The 27,188-nt window shown below is 45.2% G+C and overlaps 1 protein-coding gene across 1 annotated transcript in view; it reads left to right on the forward strand.

Moving 5' to 3' along the window:
• The first annotated feature begins 440 nt into the window (after positions 1 to 440).
• The window catches only part of LOC118230192 (BTB/POZ domain-containing protein 7-like), a 65,168-nt gene continuing 38,420 nt past the window's right edge, over positions 441 to 27,188 (forward strand). Inside the window, exons 1-2 of the mRNA XM_035423004.1 lie at positions 441 to 1,041; positions 26,338 to 26,601. Coding sequence (XP_035278895.1) covers positions 26,520 to 26,601 — 82 coding nt within the window. The 5' untranslated portion in view covers positions 441 to 1,041; positions 26,338 to 26,519. The remainder of the gene's footprint in view (positions 1,042 to 26,337; positions 26,602 to 27,188) is intronic.

Below are 27,188 nucleotides of genomic sequence, written 5' to 3' on the forward strand. Positions count from 1 at the left end.
GAACCTGAATAACCATAAATTTGAGAGGGTAAGTGAAGTCAATACATTTGCAGCACCTTCTAATGAAAATCCAGTAAGGAGTAGGGATTGAAACAGCTTCATCGCGATACAATAGTGATAGTGATACTCTGAACAACGATACGATGCGATTTCCATTCATTTCTAACAATATGATATGCAATAACAACCAATCATTAAAGAATACGATGCAATTAGCTGTGATGTGAATGTAACCATTAGATCTGACAGACTCCCCCCACCCCATTGACACTCAAGAGATCATTGAAATAAGATACATTACGCTATAACTTTCAAAGATGACAAATGCTTTAACTTCAGTGCCTCAGACGTGCCCGAATAAAAGTTTGCCATGTAAATTAACGATTCAACGTGATACGAATTACATACGAAGTTACGCCGTGCCGGGGTGGCATGCCCCATACCAATACAGCACCGAGAGTTTGGCAGTTCTCTGGGTCGATTTATACATTTCATATCGATGCAACTGCGGAAACAGTGATGCATCGATGTTTCAGTATGAGTGGCTTTTGAGAGTTAGCAATACGACCTACTTTCCATTAGGTGGAGCCCGAAACCGAGATCGGCTGTTATAAAAATCAAACGCACCAACCCGGAATTTTTCCGCCTTGTTACTTTCATGAAAGTCGCGAACCGTCCAGTAAACCGCGCCCGGATAGGCCATGAGAGCGACCAACCAGGCGCTTCAACAAAGACAATGTAACGAAGCAAAGGGGAAGGACCGCCTCCGAGTTTCTCTTTCCAAGAAAAAACGGAGGGGATATGAAAAAGTCAAATTAAAGTGGAATTAAAGAATGTCTCCTTCTCACAAGCTTGTTGGTAAACTGCCAGAGACGTCCGCCAGGGTTAGAAGCCTGTTTTTGTGGATTTGTGCGTTTTTCTGAAGGGTTTCAAAACTTGTCTGCTAGCGGAGAGCCAGCGAGAAATTGTGAGCTTGTGCGAGACCTGACGGAGTCTTCTTACTGAGAAGGGACAACAAATCCCGAAGCCATCAAACTCAAGGTAGCTTGGTAGCTGGTTGGCTATCATTTAACATCATGGAGGGTGTGCACTGCATGTTTAAGCACCCTACGGGTCGATTTTATTTGTTTGTTTGTTTTTTATTTATCTGCTATTGTAGGCTAACATGCATGCAATTGTAAACTGAAACTTGTGCTCTGCGTTGACTCATGAATGAGAAACATGCCAAGCGGGTGTAGCAACCAGTATAAGCTACTAGATTTATAAATTAATTAAATTAACTGTATGGGACAGCTAGATACCTTTCTCTAACAAGCGACTGTGACTTGCTACTTTAGCAGAGCCGCTAATTTCCATCGCATTTTCTTAAGACCACAGATTGTCTTATTGTCAAAGTTAACATCATTTCTAATTACTGCGGTCGATAGCATAATTTTCCCCCAATTTGGCCAATTATTTTCCATAAATCGAGTATTTCCAGTTCGCTCCCGTGGAAACAAGCTAACGTTAGCTAGGTAGCTAGCCTACTTGACAGATTCCATGTATAAATAACTTGGCAATAGCTAGCAATGCGAAAATCACTGTAGATGCTAGCACATAGCAATAGATGGGTAACGTCGGCTAGTTTGCTAACATATTGCTGCTTTGCACTTTAGGTTTCCAGTTCCCAATGCTAGTCGGATAGTTTTTGACTGGATGTCTAGCTAGATATGTCTAGCAAAAAATAGCCAATCATTATTTTCTAACTAGCTACAGCTTATATCGCATACAACAGTATTTTTCCTAGCTAGCTAACTTTTCATTTCCCTGTCTCAGATTAATCGTTTAGTGTAAAGTAAGTCAGTTTACAGGCTTGAGTGAGTTAACGTAAGCTAGCTAGCTAACTCCAGCTAATGTCCAAATAGTTGGCTAGCTAGTTTCAGTTTGAGGGGAAATCGGGGGGTCTGTCCGAAGTTAAGCTAGCTAGCGCTAAGGATGCTTTTTCCAAAGTAGTTTTTGTTCGGCCAGCATTCGATTTTCTTTTGTTTTTGCTGCTGATATCTCTTTTTGGAATGACAAGGTATACATCAGTATTGGTAACTCTGGCAGCCAGGTGCGATGGCTTCACATCATTCCCGTCTTCATTTGATTAACGTTACGTATTGCTGATTGTAGTCGCCAGTGCACTGTAAATCGAGTTGGGCAATTTAGTGTACATTTCAACCTTGCTCCGAATAGCCAGCTATATTAAACTGTACTGCGCTTGCAAGACAGCCTGTTTCGTGGATATCTGCAAATCGGCTGGCATTTCGATCTACTTGACTGCGTCACTGTTGGGACTCGAACCCATAACCCCTGCGTCCTGTCATTACTTCAAAATAGGTGTTGCCTTGGTTTTTAGGTTCACTTCCCTTTTAACATTTTCTTCTAGAATTGCAATACTGCTGTGAAGGAATTGCGATGCACTATTTATTTACACTTGCAAAATAGGGGATATGTTAATTTGAGTGTTTCTACAGGTTAAAATAGTATGACTATATTGAGGTGTTGCAACATTGCTTATATATTTTCAAAAAAAAAAAAATTAGGTAAACAAAGTCTTTGCTGACTTGTTTTGAAATGTTTTTTTTTTTCTATTCCCTTCAATTTATAGTGCTCAAATCCACCCACGAGCCACCAGAGTAATCCACCATCTGTCTCTTGTTTTGTGCGAATTCCACGGTTGATTGGCACCTCTACTGTATTTTGGAATGGCTCGCCATCGTGGGTGAGGCCAACCCGCACGTTGCAAAGTACCTCGAGTCAGCTGTAGATCCGCTACACCCAGGTCTTCCTCAGTGGTGTCTAAAACCATACCTGAGACGTAAACGACCACGTGGCGCGTGACTTTGAGTAAAGCCTACGAGTTTATCCGCCTCTTCTTTTGTCAACTTGTCTTGTTGATTCCGCCTGCCTGTCTCCTCAGTGTTCCCAGAGCTTATCCCCCGCAGTGTGCACATTTGATCTGAAATAAACAATGCCATGTAGTAATTACAATCGGGATGATGGCGGTCTTATGTAACTGGCTGACATTAAAAGCCCTGGGATATGAGGCGGATTCCAACGCGGTAGTACTGGCGAGGGGCGGTTAGCGCCCTGCAGAAATCCCGCACGCTTGTCAAAAAGAATTACATGCGACTTGGAAAGGGTTTCGCATGACAATCTGAATCAAGGGCTCGGTACTGAAGCCATCGGACTTTGGGAAACATTACAAAATCAGTAATGCCGGGCATGTGAATATTAAAAGGCTTCATTAGGAGTGCGTTCAAGCCTGCACTCCATCATTAATCAAGCACATTGTTGGCCGCTGGAAGCCAGGCTGCATAACAAATATGGATGTACTTAGAATTTTCCTGTTGGGGTTTTTTTTTTTTGTTGTACACTGTGCCGTATCATGCATTCCTTTTAGGCCTAATTGAGCCCGCATGCTAAAGACAATGGTTCCATCTGAACTTGATTGTCAATAAAGCTTTTTTTGAAATCCACAAAACACTGACACCTGTATGTTAAGCACCAACGTAATGGCTGTTTGGCCTAGCATGTATCCTATTTCAAAAGGCCCAACAAACAGTGGTCCAATTGTAGTCCATCCACTGTGTCATCTCTGAACTGGCTTCCCCCCCACTAAGAATATTGGTGTTTAGGATGCTTCATGTTATGTTGTCATGGCTAATCTTGTCCATCCATTTGTAATGTGGTTGAATCAGTTCTTTCACTTCAAAACATTTTTTTAGTGGAATAATTTAAGTTTGTCATTATAGGGTTTGATGGCATAAATTGTCTTTGAAAGACCGCATAACCTTACATGAATTTTAAAATGATTTTATCCAGTGAACATCCTGAGATTGTAGAACAGAACGCTCCGTTCCATGAGCATGGCCTGATTGTGTGCAGATATGATTTCCTGAATATTAAATACATGAAATTATATGAATTTAAATTTTGTGAGATTATATGAATTTAATTATATGAGAGATAAAATAACTTTGTTCCCATGAACTTTGAAACTTCCCTTGGTTGAACAATGTATACATGTAGCAGCTGCATTCCTGTACTCTGGAAAGATCCTGACAGTATACAGCTTAAATTAAGTGACTTTTTGGGCTGAAACTGTAATCTGTATTAATTTACGTGCTTAACGTGATTTCACTATATCTCATAGGTACCTAGATATCACATGCAGAAACCAGTTTCCCAAATAAAATGTTACTTTTGCGAACATTCTTAAATTGAAGGGGACAAAAGCGCTTTGTGTGTGAAGATATAGAATCCAAAGACATTACATGGACACCCAGGTTTGTGGCATTGTGAATCGTTTGCCCTACATATTCAAAATGTGCGACACTCCAAGTGCCTCCCCTTATTATTAATCACAATTATCACATTTAAAAGGCCTTGAAAGTTGCCTGATTTGATAAATGTAAAACCCTTTCCTAGTTATTGCTCCCTCCATGTAATTCAGTGAATACATCGGACCAGTAGCACATTAATTATATTTTTTATGGAGTGTCCTTGGAGAACACATTGGCTTGTAGGGGGAAGTTAATTTAGTATCTATAAAAATGTCAGAAATCCATTGGTGCTTTAATAATTGAACACTTTTGCACGGTAGTTGTACAAAGACTTCCATCTCTGCGCGTTGCCATTTAGAAAATAGTTAGACGTGCTGACCTTTCATGGCTTAATAAGAATAAGTTCATCATCCTCTGAACACCTACATGGATAGTTGTCCACAGTCATTTCTGCTAAATCACAATAAGATGTAAACTACTCGAGAAGCAAATCCTTATAAAGGCTGTTATTCGGTGGCAACGGGTGTGTATTGTTACCTTTCATTCAGGAGTTTTGTTACCGGCTTAATATCAAGTAATTTCTAGAGTTTTTCTGAAGCCAGTGTTTTCACCCAGTTTCATTTAAGCCTGTCCACAGTTTTCACCAGTGACCCTATTCGTAGGCAGCAGACGCACACAGGGGTGACTGCAGTAACCAGGATAGGGGAAAAAAAAGGAGGAGAAAGGACCTTGAGTTCCAGAATGGGAGCTTAAAGTCTCATCAATCATGTGCAAAAAAAAAAAAAAAAAAACTCAAAATATAGAAATGAGATCGCTCTTTCCAAAATGGAGCTGTCAGAAATGTTTTGAAAGGATTGCCGTGCCATTGATCTAGTCCTCTGGTCCAACCAGCCATTTTTTTTGAGCCAGTCGGCCTCTAGAATTATTCCCAGAAAGCGCGTCAACAGCAATCGTCTCGAGTTTTTATCTAACGCGCCTTTTGTGCGGTTTACGGCCAAATCCATACGGTGATTTATTGAGTGATCACTGATTTTTAAACGCGTTGGGAGCAGAAGTTGTTGAGAACAAATGTGTGCGGCTCTGAAGGTGACACGAAAATGGAATCTTGTTCTTGCCTTACGGTTGCCTTAATAAAAACGAAAACGAAAAAGGCCACTGTCATTGTGTAGCCTAGATTTTTAATTTTAGTTTATTGGCCTGTAATTAAACCAACAGTAATTTGGATGTCGTCTGAACTTTCATGGTTTTTTTTTTCCCACATTGCCTTGTCAGTGATTGCATCATTTTCTCTTTCCCAGTCGCATGCATCTTTAGAGCTGTGTCTCACGCCCTCTCCTACTTCAGCATTCCAACTCCGAATGACACCCATTCCTTATGAGCCTGTAACTCATAGGGTTTGGCTGCAGTCATGATTTTGGTTTAACATGTCAAAGGCAATTGGCACACAGGATGCATTTCCTGAGTAAAGTCGTCGACCTCACGCGGGCTAATACCGATGGTCTGCCCGGGTGGTGAAGACCTGGCTCGCTGGGGGCTGGACGACTGTCGAGCTGAACGAGGAAATGGCAGTTATTACGGGCCATTTATCCTCCTGGTAACGCCCGCTAATTCCGTTGCGGCCTTGACCAAATTGCTGACCCCCCGCCTCCAATCGCACGGCTCCTTAGCCGGCGTTGTGGTATTTAACCCACAACCTCCTGCCCAGCGTTGCCTGAGTCATTGTCGCAGTGGTCATTCAGTCATTCATTCAAGCTAGTCGACAGAAAACCTTTATCTTGCATTCAGTTGACCTCCGAGGTGTCCGTTGTTGGTTCTCTCCTTTATCATGTACTAAGTCTTGTCTCATACCTGGTAGGACTTGTGGTATGAGTGTTCAAGGGCAAGTGTAGTTTTCTCCATCAATCGTTGCTACACGAAGAACTCACTGAAAAAAAGCCCACATTTGGTCAATCACAATTACCCCCAAGTTTGTAATATTGAATGTATCATTATTTTGCTTTATTTTGGTAAATGAGGCCTTGGCTTTTATTTGTCGTCTTAATTACACATCATATAAAATTTATGTTATGTTTTGGTACTGTAGCAAAGTTTAATGGAGTAACTAAAGACTATTTGCCTCTGGTAAGAATGGAAGAATGGAGGCCTATTTTCTGTTGACTCAAGCAGACATGCAAAAACTATCCACTGACCACTTTGATGTGACCCGAACATCTGGTTGTGAAGTGTTTTTGCAGTGCCCTTTCGATTTCAATACAGTAGGCCCACCAATTGCGCAATGTACTTACATTAAAGGTTGTCAGGCTATTCACGTACTAACCTGTGTTTGGGTGTACTTCAAGGGTCTGTTCCGGAGCCTTTCAGAATTTGATGAACAGTGCCTCGCAGCTACAAATAAGAGGTCAGATGGGTTTTTTGTTCCAGTGAACAAAAGCCACCCAGCCGTGTACGGGTGTGAAGATTTGTTCATTGTTGTGTTCCAGCCCTTTGCTCTTTGTGCGAGCGGCCCCGTCAGCAGTCATCTCTATTGTGCTTCTCTACCTTTTCTGGCAGGAGCTGTGCTTTCACGCTTGGGAAACAGATGGGCAAATCTCTCTACGGATTGCTCCCAATTTGTGACCTTGTGTTTTATTTTTTTATTTCCGGACACAGCCCGGCCATTTTATTTGAGGAAAATAAAATTGCTTGGTTTTGGGCTGTCATTCATTCGTTTAGCCTTTTTCGCACGACAGAGGTTTATTTTATTGTTTGTGTGGAAATACGGAAAGCGATTGCTAGAAGTTTTGAAGTGGTGTGCGAGTGGTTATACCACTGTTGGGAGGAGTTTGGGAAGTGAGCGCTACCAGATCAGACTGAAGTAGGCCAGACAGCTCCTACTTAATTATTCCCTGTAAAACAAGAGTTCATTGTCGGGGCCAGTCGGTTGGTCTAAAGCAGCAGATGGGAGAACCACATGGAAATCTTATTTTGAAATTGGCTCAGCTCGCCCTTATTGTCAATGGGGAACGCTTGTCTGAAATGCTGGTCTTTGAAGACGTGGAGTTTGCGGTGTGCCTGTAACCTGCAGTCTAGGTTTGTTCACTTCTAGCAAATATTCATAGTCTTACCCTAAGCCAGAGTAAATTCTTAACATAAAATGTCCAAATCAAAATAACCATTTCTGAATAGCAGCTGAACCAAACATGACAAAGTAATTTGGTCAGACCACATCATCACAAGCTTTATTTAATATATTTTTGAAGTCATTGAGAGATTAATATTGTGAATTTGGACACAACTTATGAAAAGAAAACCAGGAGCCTATATACTATTGACATCTGTTTAAAATACCCCAAAGCAAGGGTGCCACTGTTCTACATTCATCAATGCTTAATTGTGTTTATGTATTTCTGTATTTTTTGTTACCCCAAATGCTCTAATGGTCCAGTTAGTATTTGCCCTATCACAACACTCAGGACTTAAAGATATAAATGTGCAATCATTGTCACCCTGAACTGAAAGGGTTTTTTTAAAAGAAAAAATAATTGCAGACTTTCTTCTTTGCTGTTTTTTGGCTGGACCTCAGCAGTGGGGCCAGCCCTACAAACGCGAATGTCTGTGACTGACTGACTGACTGAAGAAGTTACACCATTGGCTGGCCGGATCACGTGTGTTAGGTCCAGCCATATACTAGGTTTTAACCTGGTCTTGTTTTTACCCTTCTATTTGTAACTGGGAATGTGCAGTTGGCTCAAAGGCCAGGTTGTGCTTCCAGGCAAGTGGCTGGAAGCCTGCGGTTTGGAAGGCGTCAGAGCGTCCCCAGCGGGCTCCATTAATCGCCACAGCGGCGATGAGAGGGGCATAGAGTAGAGTCTGTTTGATTTTTCCCACCCCTCCTCGCCCTCCTAATCAATAAAGAGGTCTTTCAAAGGCCGCTTTACACTACACAATGTGTTTGGCCTAATGCAGCTCTGGCAAAGGAGCGCGTGCTACATTTCCCTTTGCCGCTTCCAACGACAAGACATTCCACTGATCTTTGGCTACACATGCGTGCACACACACACACACACACACACACACACACACGCTCACACACAGAGGGATGATTTATAAACATTTAGCAATAACTATAACTGCTTCCAATTATCAGAATATAAACCATTGGCAAATGCAATGTTATTTTTGGTTTCACACTGTAGCATTCTTCTTGTTCTGGAAAATACAGTTGTGTGAAAGACAAAATGGAGCCAGATTAAATTAATCGGTCAAATCGCTTCATCGTATAGGCTATGCTTAGAGGTAAATCTCTTTATCTGTAAAGTGTGTTGCACTCAAAGCCAACAAACAAACTTGATTTCTCATGATATGCAGAACAGATTAAGGGATCTTAATGCCATGGTAATACTTAAATTCAGGCATGGAGAGCAAAGCTTTGTCTAAAAGTAAAAAAACAAAAAAAAAAAAAACAAACCTCTGAAAGTTTAGCAATAATTGAAATATTTGGAAAGATGTTTCAATGTAGTGCAACTACGTGAATTCATGTTAATGGTTCCAATCACTGTAAATCATGCATCCAATGTAAATATTTTTGTTCATAGCAATTGAATAATGGAGGAAACTGAGTTTTACAGCAAAAAGAGAGAGGTGGCTGTGGCAAAAAAAAGGGTACTCAAATCAGTTTTTTATCAAACACAGTTAAATCCGAACTGTTCAACCAACAAAATGCACAAAATGGCCCAGTGTCCCAGCACATGGCCCTGTGCTGGCCTGTCCACTGACCCCATGTATACAGGCAATGGAAGAAAAAAACAACACAAAGCCACTTAGCCAGGTGCTGGGGCATATTCCACTCCTAGAACAGCCCAGTTATTCATTAGCATTAAAGCCCTGTTGATTTTACAGGCATTTTTGTTCAAAACTGAAGGGGAAAAATTAAATGGTTAATTCATGGTAGTGGCAACCCATTGGGTACTTGTGTTTGGCCCTCAAATACCTGGTTTTCTTTTCTCCCAGGTAATTAAATGAACAATTAGTGCTACTGGTTGGCCAGACTATCTTCAGGCCCAACTCCCTGATAAAGGGAGTGTGGAAAATCGACCCTCAAGGACCGTGATTTGAATGGCTGGGCCATGGGGAATATGTATGTGTTGGTCGCTGCGTAAACCTCACAATCTCTGCAAAGTTACAGTGATTGTAAGTGAATATTTCTCAACACTTGGGACACAGTAGTGAGCCTGTGTTTTGATTGGGCTAATGCCATAGGTCTGGAGAGTTGGTGTGGTTGTCAGTGTGAATATCAAGTTGTCTTATGTCAAACCATTTGTGATCTCAGATTTTTTGTAAAAATTCACACCCACTGAAAGTTCATTGGCTTACTGTGGCCTGCTTTTTTTAGCATAGCAACATTTTTTGGATAACATTTCAAGAGGATAGTCCAGTTAGCTAATGAAAGTCCAATTTTGGCAGGCTATATCAAACAGATCTAGCAAATTATCTGAAAGGGTGGGAAATTTAATATGGTGGACTTTATATATAAAAGCTGATTTGTTCCTTGTAAGTCACTGCATCATGTTTTGTGTCTTTACTTCATATGCTTCAGGAGTTAATCTTTTTGAAGTTTGCACATTCAGCTGCCGTTATAGCTCAACTGTGAGGCCAGTTGGCGCCATATTAGCATAGCTTGCACTTATGCCAAGTTTAATGAGTTTTTCTCAGTCCCTGTTGACTGTGCAGCCATTTGTTCCTTAACTGGCAGAATAAAAATAACCAGTACATGTACAATACTCTTTCAGCAGCTGTTCAGCTCGGACCCCTAACTATTGGCACATTTAGCAATGACAGTCGTCAGTAACTGCCCCAGGACGACCTACCTCCGACCTCTGGTGTAATTGCTTGCCATCCGACTTAGCCGAATCCAGATTCAACAAAATATATTTGTGCACAGCGTGAAGATTCCCAAATTTAGTATCTGCTCATGGTTGGCCTCATTCAACAATGAATCTATTCACGAGTTTCTGCACGTAAACAGGATTATTTTTCCTCATCTGCTCAATAATGTTCAGTGGAGTGTGCCAGTGAACCCCTAAAATATTCCAGAATTTTAGCTGCCTGTGTAATTTTTTTCCCATCACTGTCCTCAAATGACAGAATTATAGGGAGCAGTTTTGACTGCAGGAAAGTATTAAGCCATCAAATCAATAACCGGGACCTATTCATCAGTAGGCTGCAAATGGCGGTCAGTTGAGGTAAGCCTATCCGCACATAAATAATTCAAGAGGTTTTGCCTCACTTTTGGTCAAATAAGAAGCCAAAATCGTGTCTTTGGGAACGGTACAGTTGACGGTAAAACCGTGCTTTCTAGGAACTGTCCAATAGGCTTTCTCAGATTTGCATCTGGTTGATGATGTATGAGTAATTCCAGCATTGGTTCGGCCTGAGGTCTTCAAATGGCCCGGGCCAGATCAATATTCCGATTACATGCCCAGCAAAAGCCCCGGAGGCCAGATCAGTTGCTTCAGGGAAAAAAAGATGAGAATTAGGCTAAAGGAAAGCCTCTCTTAGGACGAAAAATAAATAAATAAGCCTTTCTGCTGCCTCTGCAGCGGTGCTCCCATTCCTTCTGTCCTTAACTGAGAGGCTAAAACGAGGGTCTCCAACAGAAAAGCCTGCCGAAAGGCAAGCCGCTATGCCTCACATTGCGGCAGTGACGTGTGGTATGACGAGTGTGTATTTGCACCCCACCTTCGAGGTGCAATATGGTTATCCCTGGCCATTGAGCAGACGTTCCTCGTGGGTTTGCTGGTTGAACTCTGGCAGACAGATTTGAAAAGGAAGATTTTTTTTTTCTCTATTCCTGCATCGTTCCCATAATCCCCAGCTTCTATCCATGCCGAGTCAGTGGTTGGCGGGTTACGGCAATGGCATGAGCTGGGCTGACGGCTTCACGTTCACGTTGCTTCTGAAGTTCTGTGTTCTTCCAATGAAGATGACTGAAACTCTGTAATTCGTTTGAGTGACTGACCGTTTGCATTAAAACGCAATTGCAGAGAAGTGAAAGTGGCTACAACACACACTCGCATTCCAGTGTACAGGGCTTTAGGATTGAGCAGCATCCAGTTCATAGGGTGTCCAGCTCTCATAGAGAAGTACAGTAATCAGTTGATTGTAAATCGATGCCATCACCTTAAAAACTGATCTTGGATATATGTAGAGTTTGAAGGGAAAATAAAAACAACTTCATGGAGTGCACATATTCCCCTATAAAACAGAAATTACGATTTCTCTGGACGATCTACATTATTATTACTGTCATATGGGACATAGTCTACTGAGGGCTAAGCTATTTGTTATTTGTGTCGCAATGTTCTGAAATGGCATTAATTGCTATAGGCTACCAATTAGTGTTTTGGCTGAGAGGTTGTTATTTTACGATGTCTGTACAGTGCTATTTATGAGCCAACTTCCATGTTGATTATGAATCATTAAAACCAAGTTGAAGAATATGCATAAATAGTTTTGAGTTGATTTAAAGGGTTAATATTGAAATATTTTGGGGCGAAGCACAACATGCTTCACATGATAGGACCAGGTGGAAGCAGGTAGTCGCAGCCTTATGTTCCACAGGGAACGAAGAGGATTAAGTATTAAAATATTTTAAATTATTTACAAATGGTATTTATTATTGATAATATTGATTTAATAAATCATATTCAATCATATTTATTTGATATTCCTATATTCCGTTACCTCTACAATTTTCTATTTAGATAATTGAACCTCAGTGACTACTAAAACACACACTACCCTGGTGGGGTGGGGCCAGGTATGCCCCAGTAATAACTGGCTGATAACAAAGCAGGGATCTGTGATTATAGGTGCCAGGCAGCATTAGCATGACAATTTTATAAAGAACCTGTGCTAGTTAATGAGGAGCCATACAGCTTGAATCCACAAAGATGACAGCAGGGGGTCCTGGACAGAGCCCTGGGGTACACCTTAAGAATGATGGGGTGGGGGAGGTGGGGCGTAGAGAAAGGAAAGCTCTTTCTGGCACCTGATAGGTACAGTCTCCGGGGAGGGAAAGCCTTTGGCTATGCAGAATAATTCCTTCTCCCATGGCTTTAATTGCTTTAAATCTGGCTCAATTTGAATGTATGAGCTACTCTTCTCCAATGATTGAGCTTGTGCTGAAAGGAACCGGAAAGAAAGCCCCCTTGAGGCGTGAGCCTCCTCCCGACTAGGGTCAAAGATCAAAGTAAACGTCAGACTACAGCTGTGGACTGGCTAATTTATTTTTTCCTCATAAGAACTGCTTGTCGCGGGCGTGGGCGGATAAAAAGGAGAAGTGTTGTAGTTTTTTTTTGCAAAGCAGAAGGATTTGAAGAAGAATGCGCAAGATCAAATGATGATGCTTTGACCTGTTTCAATTCCTTCACACCACCCATCCTTCCCCACTTCCCCAGAGGACCTGACATAATGGGCATCAAGCACCATATCTGGCCCTTCATCCTTTACCAACAAGCGCACTGGTTGTATTTTTATTAAGGTTTGTTTATAAAGGCAAGATGCTAAGTGAGAGAGATGCATAAACAAGGCAGATGCTCTTACTCATACTGCAGGTGGGTGAGCAAATGCCTCGTGCCATGCTGCCTCATGCTAGCTAGGTAGTTGTGGTGGGATTCCATAAGCTGGGAGCTGTGTACTGTCATTTTATTTTTGGAGTGAGGTCGGAGCAAAGGCAGGGAATCATGAGGCTTGTCTGATAGCCATTGTGTTGTATCGGTTTCCACAAAATGCAAAATTCACCTGTCTGGACTGTTAAATTTTCATGTGGAAAATGTATTAATTTTTATTTCATAATGTTTCATAATTCAGTTCAAAGAGTTTAGTCATTGGGCTGCTGGGTGGCTCATCCTGTTAAGGCACTGTTTAGTTTCTGGGACTGGTTTCAAATCTGGGTGTGGTCCGCAGCCCCGTAGGGAGATTCAGAATATAGGCATTTGTGGCACCCTAGGTAGGGAGGGTTTCAGTTGTCCTGGATGATACAGTGTACTCCACCCGCCCCCCCCATCCCCTCCCAGTCGATGGGACACTCGTGTTCTGCTTGTTGGGCTGCGTGTGAAATGTCTTCCTCTTACCCATGTTTGTGTAATCCACACTTGTGGACTGCGGAGTGGTAAGAATTTGCCATTGCGTGTTTCTCTCCTCAATCGAAAGGGTAGTTTGCAGCAATGAGATAATGAATGCGACACTGATGATGAATATGATTGGGCATTCTGAATTAGGAGAAGAAAGGGAAAGCCTTTTCTAAAAAGTTTAATCACTGGGTATTGAACTAGTTTTTATGTCACAAAGCCTCAGATTTCTCAGTTCCGTAGTACTCTAACGACCCTCACTTGATATTTCAAACGTTTTACTGACACAGTGCTAATATATATCGGGGTTCAATTTAAATGACTTAAAGCCTACTCTTTCTTTCCATCTGCCCATCCATCCCTCCCCTTCTTTCTTACTCCTTGTTTTTTTTTTTCTTTTCTTTCTTGGCAGCATTACCCTATTTCACTGAAATCGGGCACACTTATTAGTCGGCCATTAATTTGCACGCACGACATCGCGGACAGATTAGCCTCGTACATTTTTAATGTCTTTTGAACACAGCGCTGGCAGTGAAGCATTCATCACGGTGGCTGCACGGGCCCAGCCGAGCGAGCGCACTGACAGCCTGTTAATTTGCTCAACAAATCAAGGGAACCCCAATAAAGAGTCCCGTTAACACCGACCCAGGCCTCGACAACAAGGTCACTAACTTTTTTCACACAAAAATAACCGCTTTTTTCCCCCAACAATTTAGAGCGCTTCTCGCATTGTGTGGCACTGCGTTTTTATTTTATCGTTGTTAATGTCAAATTACAGCGACCTTTGACAAGCATTGTCTTTGCCTTTAAGGCTCAGAACAGGTAGAGATTAAAGCAGCGGCATTAACATATACGGTTATGATGTGTGAAGTTAATTAATGGTGCTAATTTCATTCCTGCCAACCCTCCTGTATTTCTTGTGAGTTACGTATTTCACACTTTTTAAAAATATATTTCTATTTGACGTATTATCGTATATTTATATTTCAGACCGTCCTGGAAAAAAAGGTGCTGTTTGCAATTTGCTTGTTTGACATCAGGTCTCCGAAATTATATCACTGTCATTAATGTTTTATAAAAAATTTGATGAAACGTTGATGCTTTTCTTAAAGGCTCCATCAATAATGAAATTTGTTTTGCCGGAGCAGATTTTGATTGATGTTGACTTGCTCTTCAGAAGCATGCCTCGACGCTCGAAGTGCGAGGGCTATACATAGCGGATCTCGGAAGGGCTTGCTTGCCCTATCAAGTATCAAACCTCTTATCTGCCGAAATCGAACTGACGCGTCCCTGCGATATGCTGTCTGCACGCATTACGATGATGTCGAATGTCTGTGACTCATTCGCGACTCACGTACACAACTTATTTCTCTGGGTGGATGGAGCCTTGGGAGCCATTGATCTGCATTGTATCATGACAACATAGGGAGGCCATATATCCTCATATGCGTTTTACAAGGACCCTCACTCTTTAATAACACCCTATCTCCACGCAATTTCCTGATAGTGCCTTTAAGTGCTTTTATACAAACTGTGCTTTCCGTTGTTTTGTGTACTGTCCTCTGTGCCCAGTGACCAATTAAATTTTCTTTTAAGGGATGTTAAAGCTGATTGCGCAGTTTAAACGTAACTATCCAATCAAACACCCTTCAGTAGCGAGGCATGTGAAAATTCCAAAAAATGTTACGAGGGGATTTTCTGTAGACTCTGGCAACCGTTCGAGCAGCGCTTTTCTTTGAGGTTACAAAGGAACCGAAAGTGTCCTTTTGAGAACAGTCTTTTTAAATAACAAAGCATGTGTTTTAACAAGAATCGTTTTAATTAACAAGTATATGGTTCACACAGCCAAAGGTAAGACAGCCATAAATATTCTTCGCCTAAGATTAACAAAAACCTGAATTCATTTGGACCTTACTAGGTGGATGACATAGAACTAGATGACTAATTAGTTAAGAAATGGTTATCCAGCTAATTCATCTATTAACAGTAGTCATGGCTTGGAATGTGTATGTGATGGGTTTTTTTTCTTTTTGACAGTCAACCTGAAAAGCTTCATGTCCACATTTTAAATCACACAAGTTTTACCTTCAGGAACATCCTGTTTCAGAATCTGCCGCCTACTCAAAATGGTCTTTGGGCTGGGAATGGATATTGGAGGCTTTTTACATATTTTATGGACGGCGTGCAACGATCTGTGACATAACAGTTTTCATGAGTCCATCAATTTAGGAAAGTGGGTCCTTCAAAGGATTTGGAAGGTCCTTTGCTTCTTCCACAGACAAGCGTCCCTTTACTTTATAAGTTTGGATTTATAACGGCGCGGTTTGAGGTTTCAGTCGCTTCAGTTAAAACGGCGTTCCGCCCCGCGGTTTGAGCTCGTGACCCCCCTCAGTGGGTCTCCCGGTTCCAGCGCTCCGACCGCTACGCCCGAACGCCCACGAGGCCCGCGGCGTCAGCAGCCGGATCGGCTTACGGACGCGCGAAAGCAATATTTCTGCCGCGTCGAGATCCGGAAATTAGAAACGGCGAGCCCGTTCCCGGCATCCAGCCCCCGCGTACCTGCGGAGTCGTCTGCGGAGAGGGCAGAGAGGGAGCTGACGAGCCAGGAGAAGGCGATATGCTTCGTATCAAACTTTCAATCTGGGAAACACTAGGCGTAAGCTTTGCCATTTGCGTTTGCAATCGTACTTTCTGATCTCGGATGTCGCGTGCAAAGGCGCGTGTCATTTATTCAACAGACGGTTCTCATTTTTATGATTTTGTGTTGTGTTTTATTATTTGGTGTTTTTGCTGTAATGCAGTTTGTTTGCCACCAAGGTCAAATTTCTAGAGGCTTTGTTGTCTTTGATGGACAGAGGTTCTCTCACTTGGTCCCTTTAAGTGAAAACAAATGTGTCTGCCCTGTTGAAAAATGCCACATTGTCATTCATTGGCTTCCCCCATAGGGGGGATGATGGAGGTCGCTGTCCAATTAAAAAAATATCACCCCAGCAGCTGTTTTTGCTAATGAGCCTGGAATGCAGCGATGAGACTTAACAAACAGTACATTTTGTATTATACAAGAGCTGCATGTAAGCTTGGGAAAAAAAATTTAAAAAAATAAATATATATATATATATAGTCCAAGGCTGAGTGCTAGTCTGCTCCACTGGTCCAGTAGTCTGAGCAAATATTACATATGGAACATGTTTATTCTCCTGACGTAGGGTTACATGGAGAATTCCTTTAGGTGGCTTATGGTCAGAGCCCTTAATTGTTAATGGCTGCTCAGGGCAGATTTTGAATAATGAGCATCGACCGCATTCGCGCAAAAACCTTCACCTGCCGCCACCCCTCGAAGCCACACGACTCGGGACGCTGGTCAGGAGAGAGACTCGTTTAATGTCTGACAGGTCCCGTTGTTGTTGTTCGACTCCGGTGCGTTTGGGCGCGCGTGCTCCTGCATCGTTTTTGGCGGTTCTCCGATTCGCTCTAAATAGCATTCAGAGTTGAATTGTGTCAGTCGAAGATTTGTGTGCGTTTTTCTGTGTTTTTTTTTTTTTTTTTTTCTGTGGTTGTTTTTAAAAATATTTAACTATATTTAAGGGTGTACTTTCGGTGCAGAAGTGAAATTGCCGTGTGCGATTGCGTGCCAGCGCAGCTGTGCTCTCCGATGTTGGGGGGGGGGGATGGACACAGTTGTCAGAAACTTTGGCCTGCCCGCTGTGTTTATGACAGATTTTCGGCTTCACGGACAATTATCTGCTGGCGTGAGCGTTGGTGGGTGCACGTTTGTGTTTTGCGCGTGGCCGTGAGTAAGGGTTTGTCCGTGGCTGAGTGTGACTGTGGTCATGTGTGGCTATGGTCATGGGAGAGTTTGGCTGTGTGTCTGTGTGTGTGTGTGAGAGTGTGTGCGTGTGTGCGTATGTTTGTGTCAGTGTGTTTTTGTGTGTGTGTGTGTGCGTGCGTGTCTGTGTCTGTCTGTGTGTGTGTCTCTGTGTGTCTCTGTGGTGTATCTGTGTGTCTCTGTGTCTATGTGTGTGTGTGTATCTGTCTCTATATCTGTGCGTGTGTGTGTGTCCCTATGTGTCTCTGTGTCTGTGTCTCTCCCTGTGTGCACTCATTGTCGTAATGAGAGAAACGCGTGCTCACTGCGTTGTGTGTGAAACGGCATCGGGAGCGTTCTCAGCCGCATTCAGTCCTGGGAGATCTTCCCCCCGTGGGCCTGGCAGCAGACAGCAGGCAGCAGGCCGCAGGCCGGCGTGATTACATCAAAGAGATGGAGCTTTTATGACTCCGAGGGCTTTCTTATGACGGGCTACCGCCAGATAAACCGGTCGAAGAAAAACAAAGAGCCCGCTAAGAAACGCGGCGTTGAATTCCGGCGCGTCACGTGACTGTCTGTCCCCCCCCCCTCCCTCGTCGCCGCTGTGATGCAGCCCGAGCATCGGCGGCTACGTTAATGACGCTCGGTTTCCGTCCCGCAAATTTAACAACGGAAAAGCTGCCACAGGAATGGCCGCGGTTGAAGGGGTGGCGCGGTAGCGTCGCGGCGGCTCCTTCGGTCCGCCCGTGACCTCTTTGCCGTCGTCTCCGGTAGCCCCCCCCCCCCCGGTGGCTCTCCCCCCGGCTGTGGCGGCCTTCCAGCCATGCGTAAACGAGCTGGCTCTCGCCGGCGGCGGCGGCGTCTGAAGTGATTTAGCCGCCGCGGCCGTCGGCGAGGGAGCCAGAACGCATTCGGGATAATGAGGCGATCAGAACCCCATTTGCATCGACTTTACCCCCTCCCCGCCCCCGCCCCGAGCGGTCTGGCAACCCAGCGGACGCCCGCGGCCCAGCTTAGCGACCCAGCGGACCCCAGCACTTAGGGAACTGGGCCTGTAACCTGAAGGTTGCAGGTTCAATTCCCATGTAGCAGATGACCGTTTTGCCCATTAAAGAAGGTGAATTGCTTCAGTAATATATCCAGCAGTATAGATGTAGACTATATTAAAATGAGAAGGTCGCTTCACCTGAATTGGCTCTAGATAAGAGCATCTGCTAAATTACAGTAATGTAATTTAGCCTAATGAATGGATGGCAGAGGGAAACCAGAAACCAGGACATGAGCAAGTAGTGGCTTATAAAGATGAATTCTTAAATAAAAACCAAAAATGAACATTGTGAAAATGCACAATGTGGAAGCGGAAATGTTGAATCACTGAAAACAAGCCTGTTGCACAGAAAGGCACTTTACTGTTTCACAACAGGCAGTTTGCTTTAAAACTTTCTGTGGCGATTGGAATAAGTGTCGAGAGTTGAGAACCGGAGTATATTTCATAGCGCTATGGATCATGTCCTGTCCACTTCAGCGAAGCAAAGCGGAGCTCTATGAACTGCAGCCACACCTGGCTAATTCAGGCTCGCTCCCATGCAACTTAAAATGGGAAGACATAAATTATCTTTTAAAAACTTCAAAATGCTTCAGGGGATTTTGAATTAAAGTGGGGACAAGTGCAACGGCCAAATTTCTTCTTTTTTTTTTAACCGACCTACTATTTTTAATACTAAAATTATTTCGGAATGGCCTATTTCTGTAATAATCCAAGCCATTTTCAAGTGGGAATGTGTAGGGAATTAATATTCAGTTCTCTCAGAGGGAGAACTAGCTACATTGTTTTTCTTCTAAGCCAAACCAACAGTTACAGCCGGACACTAAGCCAAGGTGTTCTAATAGTAGGCTAATACGTTTCGAGGTTGATGAGGACAGGGGTGGAGAGAAGTAGCTACATATGTTCCTTCATGAAGAAATTTCTTCATTAGATTTGCCTCAGTTGTGTTGTGGTCTAGACATCGGCTGTTCTGTCAGGCTGTCCAGCCTTATAAGTGGCCTCCTCAGTATCAGGACTAGGGATGTATTCAAATAGTCAAACTCCTTCCTACTAGGACCCCAGTACAGGAACTGTAGGAAGAAGCCTGAAGTCACTGTTACTCAGACAACTCAAGTGAAAGCACAGTATGTTCTCTCTCATTGTAAGTCACTCTGCTTAATTCTTATAAATGAATGATGTGTAATCTCATAAAGCTGAAGAGACGGAGGGAGAAAGACAAACCGAGGGAGAGAGAGAGAGATGGAGGGAGAGAAAGCGAGATTGAGTGAGAAATAGTAAGCTGAAGCTCAGAGGGGACCGCGCCTTCGCTGTTGCAGCTCCAACACTATGGAACGACCTGCCTCAGCACATCAGACAGGCCTCCTCTCTGTCTGTTTTTAAATCCCTCGTCAAAACCCACCTCTTCTCCTTGGCTTTTGACTCCTAGAAAGACAGTGACTTGATTTTATTTTATTATTTTATTTTATTTTATTTTATCCTTTATTTTATTCCTCATTTTATCCTATTTATTTTATTTTATTTTTTCCTATTTATTTCTCCGATTGTATGACTGTTACCTATATGACTATAGCTATGATGTGTTTCAGAAAGCTATGATGTGTTTATTTTGCAATGTATTTATTTTTCTGTGCAGCACCTTGGTCAGCCATGGCTGTTTTAAAGTGCTTAACAAATAAAATTGGATTGGATTGGATTGGATAGGTGCATGGGGGATGGTGGGAGAGGGAGAGACATGGAAGGACAGGCCTAGATGGGAAGGAGAAAGAATGAGAGAGGCTGTAACGGTTAGATTTAAACGTGCGAACAGGAGAAGCAGGTTCAGTAAAGAGTCCCGCCCGTTAAGGACCCCGTGCTCACGGCCCTCACGGTCTCTGCGTCTCCCAAAGGAACGACCGCGAACGACCGCGAACGCAACCGTGACCTGGAGGAGCCTGCCCGCGCGCCCTCTAATTACACGAGGACGGCGCGGCGGAACATTACAATCGACGCGCTTACGCCGCCAATTTAATAGACGCGCCACCCTCCCCCCCCCCCTCCCCACCATCGACACCTTAATGCACTGAGGATTAAGTGCTCCATCGCCCGGCACACGATTGATGAAGTGACTGATGGCCGCTTAGCGATTCGCTGGCACGGCTCGGCTCTCCCCCCCCCCCCCGCACGGCGGCGCCTTCTTAGCGGCTCTCCCGCACATGACCGTTTTTATAACCGCCTCGTTAACATCGTGCCTCCCGGCGAGCGGGCATATATTTAACGCGTTGGCCCCGGGCACTTTTGATCCCGCTCAACCGTCCGCGGCGGTCGGGCCGAACCGCGGCCCCCAGAAGACCCGGCCTCTCCGGAACTTTCTCTCGGACGCGCTGTCGGGGTTTCGGGGGGGGGGGGGGGGATTGTCAGTGTGTAGGTTCTTCGGGCTGTCACGGGGGAACGTCGTGGTGAAAGTCCTCTGCTGGCGACTCGTCGCGGTCTCGAATAAAACCCCAGACGATGTCAGCGCTAACTGGACGGCAGCTCTGCGGGGAGGTGCGTAATTGGTCGAAGGTGCTGCCAGTGGTCGGTAGGGCTCTTCTAACCACGTTGCGCAACATCCCTTCTGGCTAACTCGGGTGCCTGTAGCCTGCCTGCACCGGCTGCGCGTGAAGTTTGTTCCTCTGATGCTGTGACTCCGCAACTCAGCCAAAGGACTACGGTATGAAAACGGGACCGGCAGCATTTCTCCCCTAACACCACGGTAGAGTTTTGCTTGCAAGGCGCTACTCCCACCAGCGAACACTGACACACAGCCTGCGTTGTGTGGCTGAGTCACATTTACCAACTGATGCAGCTCTCTTTGAGAGAAATGTATCGAGGAGCGTTGCACCTGACCATCTAATTTTGACGGCCAGGTTCCTGATGTCATACTAACGGTGAGCTCCTTCCAGCTTTTCAGGGTTGTTTTCACGAAAGAAGCCCAGCCTGCCATTGAAAGACGCCTCTTTCTCCGGCGGGTGCTTAGTTGAATTTGAGCAAGTGTGTTTTTCACATGAAGCGCCTGTGTGGAATAGGGCGTGTCCTCTGCACAAAGCTCATAGCCTATGCAGTTAGCCTAGCCTCCTCTCAGCTGTCTGCGGTCACTGCAAGGCCCATAAAAAAAGTCCTCCTCCGCCATCTTGTTCTCCTTTTTATTTTCCCTCCTTTCAGCCGGCTCCTTAGTGCCACGTAAAACCCTGCGAGCCGCCTCCGCGGCCGTCTCTTTGCGCGCCGTGTGTGGTCCCGTCGTTTGTTTGTGGTTTTTTTTTTTTTTTTTTTACCCCCCTTCAATTTCGTCTTCCCACTGAGACTTTGTAAAGAGTGTCACTCTGACAGGAATGCAGGCAAAAATATGCAAACGAACATGAACGGGAATCTTTCCTGATACGTATCTACAGCTCTGCGACCCCCCCCCCCCAGGTGCCTCGGGGTCCTGATTAAATCTGAAGACCGGTGGCACCGGTCACCGTGGCCACACCCAGCACCAGTGGCAGATTGTTCTCAGAAGACAATGGGACAGATAGGGCAATCCCCCAGGGGATTTTTTCCCTGGGGCAGCCCAAGAACCCCCCTCCTTCCCAGAGGAGCCGGATGACTGCTGTCGGCTCAGGTTTTCTCCTGCAAAATCAGGCCCCCGGTTGCCTGTTGCACACCAGTGTCACTTGCGTGCAGTGCATACCTTAAACCTGGCCCGGGTTAGCCTTGGAAAGTGAGGCGAGTGCCGTGAGCGCTGTCTGCACTGGCTATCCAGCACAAGCATTCACGAGTCCAGCAGAAAGGGCCTGGACCACCCCCCAGCTCTATGAACTGCTTCCAGCCTGAATGGGCACCGGGAGGGCACCCAACCGCCAGACTGTTGTTCAGTGAGGGAAGAGATACCTTGCCAGGTGAACTGTGCCAGTTATGCATCCAATGGGTAATTATGTGCCACCTTGAAGCTCTTAAGTTTGATTTTACTCCAGTTTATTGGTTTACTCTTTTGGTCCAAATCTGGTAAGTGTTGGAACTTTCCGGAACAGTCAGCGGAAAGTCTGGAGCAAGGGAAGCGACTGCTGGGCTTAATGAATTGATGTAAAGTAGGCAGCGCTGTGTATTGTTTTTTTTTTCCGCCCCATAATCAGTCTGGTTGTGCACCGGCCTTTGCGTAACAGACCAATCAGCACCCTCAAAACGGAACACCTCGGAAGACGTCCTGCATGCCTACAGCCATAAAGATGGGATGAATGCATCCCCACCTCTACAAAGCGCTCCACTGCTGCTTTATAAGTGAATCTGCCCCTCCATTGGAAGCTCGTAAAGTCTTGAAGTTTTGACGAGGACCCTTACCGACAGTATCTACCCTCTCCCTTTCCGTTCTTTCTCTGAACTGCGGCGTGTATGTGCTGCTTCAGGGAGTGGAATCATTAATCTCTTCCTTTCCCTTCAGAAGTCGCCTCTCTCAGCAGTGTGTGGGCTCCAAACTGAATTACAAGCCCTTCCGTTGCCTCAATTTTCTCAGCATAACCATTATCTCTTGGTCAGTTAGTGACCTTGCTTCACCTCCCTGGCTACCATGAATCCAAACAAGCTTTTGCCCACCCCCCACCCCCTATCCTCCATTGTCTCTGAGGTTATGATGGACAGGCCTGTGTATCAAGCACAGAAATGAGGATGGCTCGTGTTGGTATGCTGGCGTACCTGTCATGTATATAACCGTTGCTGGACTACACACTGGTTCTTGCTGAAAAATGGGGATTCTTTTCATTTCCTGTAAGTCGACTTGCAGAAATCTTGCAGTATTGGGTGAATTTTCCCTTTTAAAAAAAAAAAAAAAAACTTTTGGTGTGGGGAGGTTGCCTTCATTTGAAGCTAGATTTTCAGGCTAATAAAACTCATGAAGTCAAGTCTTCCAGGCAATTCTACAACCTACCGTCCGGGACCGTGCCTACAGCGAGTCCTGTCTTACGCTTATTTAGACAAGTTTACGGCTTGTTTCTGCGCTGAAATGCATCCCACATTGTGCTACACAAACACATGCGGTAGAGAAGACCTCCACAAAGTGGAGTTGTTGTCACTGTAAGTTGGTGGGCGGTCAGCTAATACAGTGCGTCTCTTTCCAGTATTATGCGTGCCTGAGTTTTGGAAATGACGTTTCAGAACTCGTGAGAATCAATATTAATTATGTGCCTATTCCCACCATCTGTGGGGGTCTGTGAAATCGTCAGATTGACAGTGTAATTCTGTGTATGTTGGGACCTAACTAGGGCTGTTCTCATCGGCTCTCTGTTGCGTGTAACAATATCTTGCAGTGATAATAGTGTCGAGGCCCTTGTAGGAACATGAAGTCACTGACATTTCTGGAAAATTAATCCGCAGATATCCGTAAAAGAAAAGAGGAACTGTTCAGCTGAAGGTTACCCACAGATAGTGTCCGTTATTAACCATCTCATGTTCCTTGAATCTCAGTGTCTTATAAAAATATGAGTGATGCATGTGATGGTGGAATCTTTCTTGCTTCCTCATTTCAGCTCAGTCAGGGGAAGCTGTTCCCAGTGGCTCTGCTATGTGAGAGCACAAGTGACTGTGTCTGGCTCTGAAGATCCAGAGGTGAGCTCTGGTTTAGAGGAAGTGAGCTCTGGGTTAGAGGAGTTGACCTCTGGTGTAGAGGAGGTGACTGGTTTGGAGGAAGTGACCTCTGGTTTAGAGGGGGTGAGCTGTGGTTTAGAGGAGGTGAGCTGTGGTTTAGTGGAGGTGAGCTGTGGTTTAGAGGGGGTGAGCTGTGGTTTAGAGGAGGTGAGCTGTGGTTTAAAGGGGGTGAGCTGTGGTTTAGAGGGGGTGAGCTGTGGTTTAGTGGAGGTGAGCTGTGGTTTAGAGGAGGTGAACTGTGGTTTAGAGGAGGTGAGCTGTGGTTTAAAGGGGGTGAGCTGTGGTTTAGAGGGGGTGAGCTGTGGTTTAGTGGAGGTGAGCTGTGGTTTAGAGGAGGTGAACTGTGGTTTAGAGGAGGTGAGCTGTGGTTTAAAGGGGGTGAGCTGTGGTTTAGTGGAGGTGAGCTGTGGTTTAGTGGAGGTGAGCTGTGGTTTAGAGGAGGTGAACTGTGGTTTAGAGGAGGTGAGCTGTGGTTTAGAGGAGGTGAGCTGTGGTTTTGAGGGGGTGAGCTGTGGTTTAGAGGAGGTGAGCTGTGGTTTAGAGGAGGTGAGCTGTGGTTTTGAGGGGGTGAGCTGTGGTTTAGAGGAGGTAAGCTGTGGTTTAGAGGAGGTGAGCTGTGGTTTAGAGGCTCTTCTGGATGTCCTTATGGGTGACTTCAAAACCCAAACCCCAAAAAGTTTAAAATAAGTTTATCATCTCATCCCTGCATTTTTTTCCTTTCGTTTTTTAACCTTTTTGCTTTCTCTTTCCCCAATTGCAAGAATTCCTATTTTTTGGGAGGATTGAAATATCGGCTGATGAAAAACAGTGTGTGATAATCCTGTTTGAGTGCCGGTCTGGCCTGAGCAAAGCCGATAAACAGTTTTGCCTCCCTGCAGGTTTCACGCACCACCTCTCTGCCCCCCCCCCCCCCCCCCCACGCCCCCACCCTAGCCACTGCACAGACCGTACTGTACATTCCCATCAGTGGCAGACGCTAAGCCCTTAAGGCCTACATTCAGGAGAAACTGGAAACCGCTCTAAATTGGGGGGGAAAAAGATCAAAACAAACATGCGGGTGCCAACGGAACTTGCGACCGCGCCGTGTTCAAGCACAACCCCCCCCCCCCCCTCCCTTTTTTTTTTTTTGTTTTGTCTGTCGCCTTGCCAACCTCACAACAAAGCAGTGAGGTCACCCGGCACGGGGTCCCAAGACTTGCGCTTGAGTTTCAGGTGCTCGCCGGCCAGCGTTTCCTCGGAAAAGGCGTCGAGACGAATCTCACATCCTTGTTAGCGGACATTCAAAGTACATACTCGCTCCCTTGCAGAACGAAACCGGGAAGGATTCCCGATGTAGACTGACTCGGTATGCGAGCCCTCGGCACACTGCCGTGTGAGAACGTTCTGGCTTTTGGGGTTCCCTGGCAGCTCTCAGTACTTAATGCACTGTGCTGCTGACAGGGATTCCAGCTGGGTAATGCTGGACTGGGGAATAAAAAGCTGGAGACTGATAGAGGATCTTGCACGTGCTCCTTGTGATAGAATTTGCTCTTGGGCGATGGGATTTGCAGTTTTCGTTTCTTGTTGCGGCCGTAAAAAGGTACAGCCATATTCTCGATGTCGAGGTGGACGGAACTATGAAACTACATTACATTACATTACAGGCATTTAGCAGACGCTCTTATCCAGAGCGACTTACACAACTTTTTTTACATAGCATTTTACATTGTATCCATTTATACAGCTGGATATATACACTGAAGCAATGCAGGTTAAGTACCTTGCTCAAGGGTACAACGGCAGTGTCCTACCCGGGAATCGAACCTGCGACCTTTCGGTTACAAGTCCAGTTCCTTAACCACTGTGCTACACTCCGTCCTCCAAACTAAACCTATGTGTGGGGGAGTCCACAAATTCTGTGGCATTTTCCTGCTTGAGAATTTCTCCCTTTACTTCTTTCTCGTAAAGTGGGAATAACGTCAATTATTAAATTGGTTAAATATAATCTCTAGGCGGAAGTTTGAGTGAAAGCCATCTTATCCTGCTCTCTCACCCCACCCCCAGAAGAGTTCACCCGGTCCGGCTTGTGACAGTTTAACGAGAGGAACATTTACAGACTGACTGCATTGACGGAGGGACGTGAAAAATAAAAAGATGGCGAGCTGCTCATGCGCTTGTTTCGTGGTGACGGCAGTTCGGTAATGATTTGCAGATCCGGAGTGGATAAAGCTGCTCGGAAACAAGGAAGACGCGTCGGGGCCTGCTCCCATCCCGGTCCGATCGGGGCCTGTGGTGAGCGGCGCTGAGATCTCCGCAGAGCCTCTGGATTGTTATCGCAGGCAGGGGGGTTCAGGAAGCCGGGGGGTGGTCCACGTGCGGATGAATCGAGTGTTCCCACGATGCCCTTGTGTTAGCTCACCCTCCTCCCTTCCCGTGCTGTTCTTCTTTTCGCAGGAATGGCTCGCGGGCTCCGGGGGTCCGCCGCGTCGACGTCCGAGGCCCGGTCCCAGAGAGGCGGAGCCGAGAGCTGAAAGGCGGGGGCGCGCGAGCCGTCGGCGTGGCGATGCGTCAGGGGCGGCCCCCGCACGCGAAGTGAAAGCAGCCGCCGCCGCCGCCGCCGTCGTCACCGCGTCACCATGGGCGTCAGCGCCTCCGGCTACCCGAGCTCCTGCTCCCCTCGCTTCGGGGGGAGTTCCCAATCGCAGCACACCCTCATAGGTAGGCCCTGACCCTCTCAACCTTTCACCTTTCGCCTGTGACCTCTGAACCCCTCTGAAAAAAAAAAAAAAAAAAAAGGGACTCCTTCCATCTTGAGATGTCATTAATTCAGCGAAGCCCTTATGGCAACGGCCATTGACCCATTTCCTGAACCTAAGGAACCGGGTCAAGTGAGTTAACTGTGTAACCGACTACTTTAATTTATCAGTGAAATGCTTGGTGACACTGAGAATCAATGAGGGGAATGAGACCCTGTGGCACTCCAGGTCCACAGCTGGGTCCCCCTGACTTGAGGAATTCCATGTTCAGCTGAAACTCAGGTTTTGTTGGTTCACTTGTTCTCTCTCAATTTTTGAGGTCCGCATTAAGGAGAGACACCGGCCAGTATATACTGCATCTGTATGTAAACAATGGTATCTAAATCAGTATAAAAAAAAGTGAACGTGGAGACTGAACATGACAGCAATATCATGAGATGTCTTACTGTTGCCATACTAGAAGACTGGAGATTAACTTGCGTAACAAATTAAGCTCAAGGCCGCTGAGGACGATGGAAACCTAATTTGGGAACCAAGGGTTTCCTGTCA

This window comes from Anguilla anguilla, chromosome 6, assembly GCF_013347855.1.
Source record: "Anguilla anguilla isolate fAngAng1 chromosome 6, fAngAng1.pri, whole genome shotgun sequence".
Taxonomy (NCBI): Eukaryota; Metazoa; Chordata; class Actinopteri; order Anguilliformes; family Anguillidae; genus Anguilla; species Anguilla anguilla.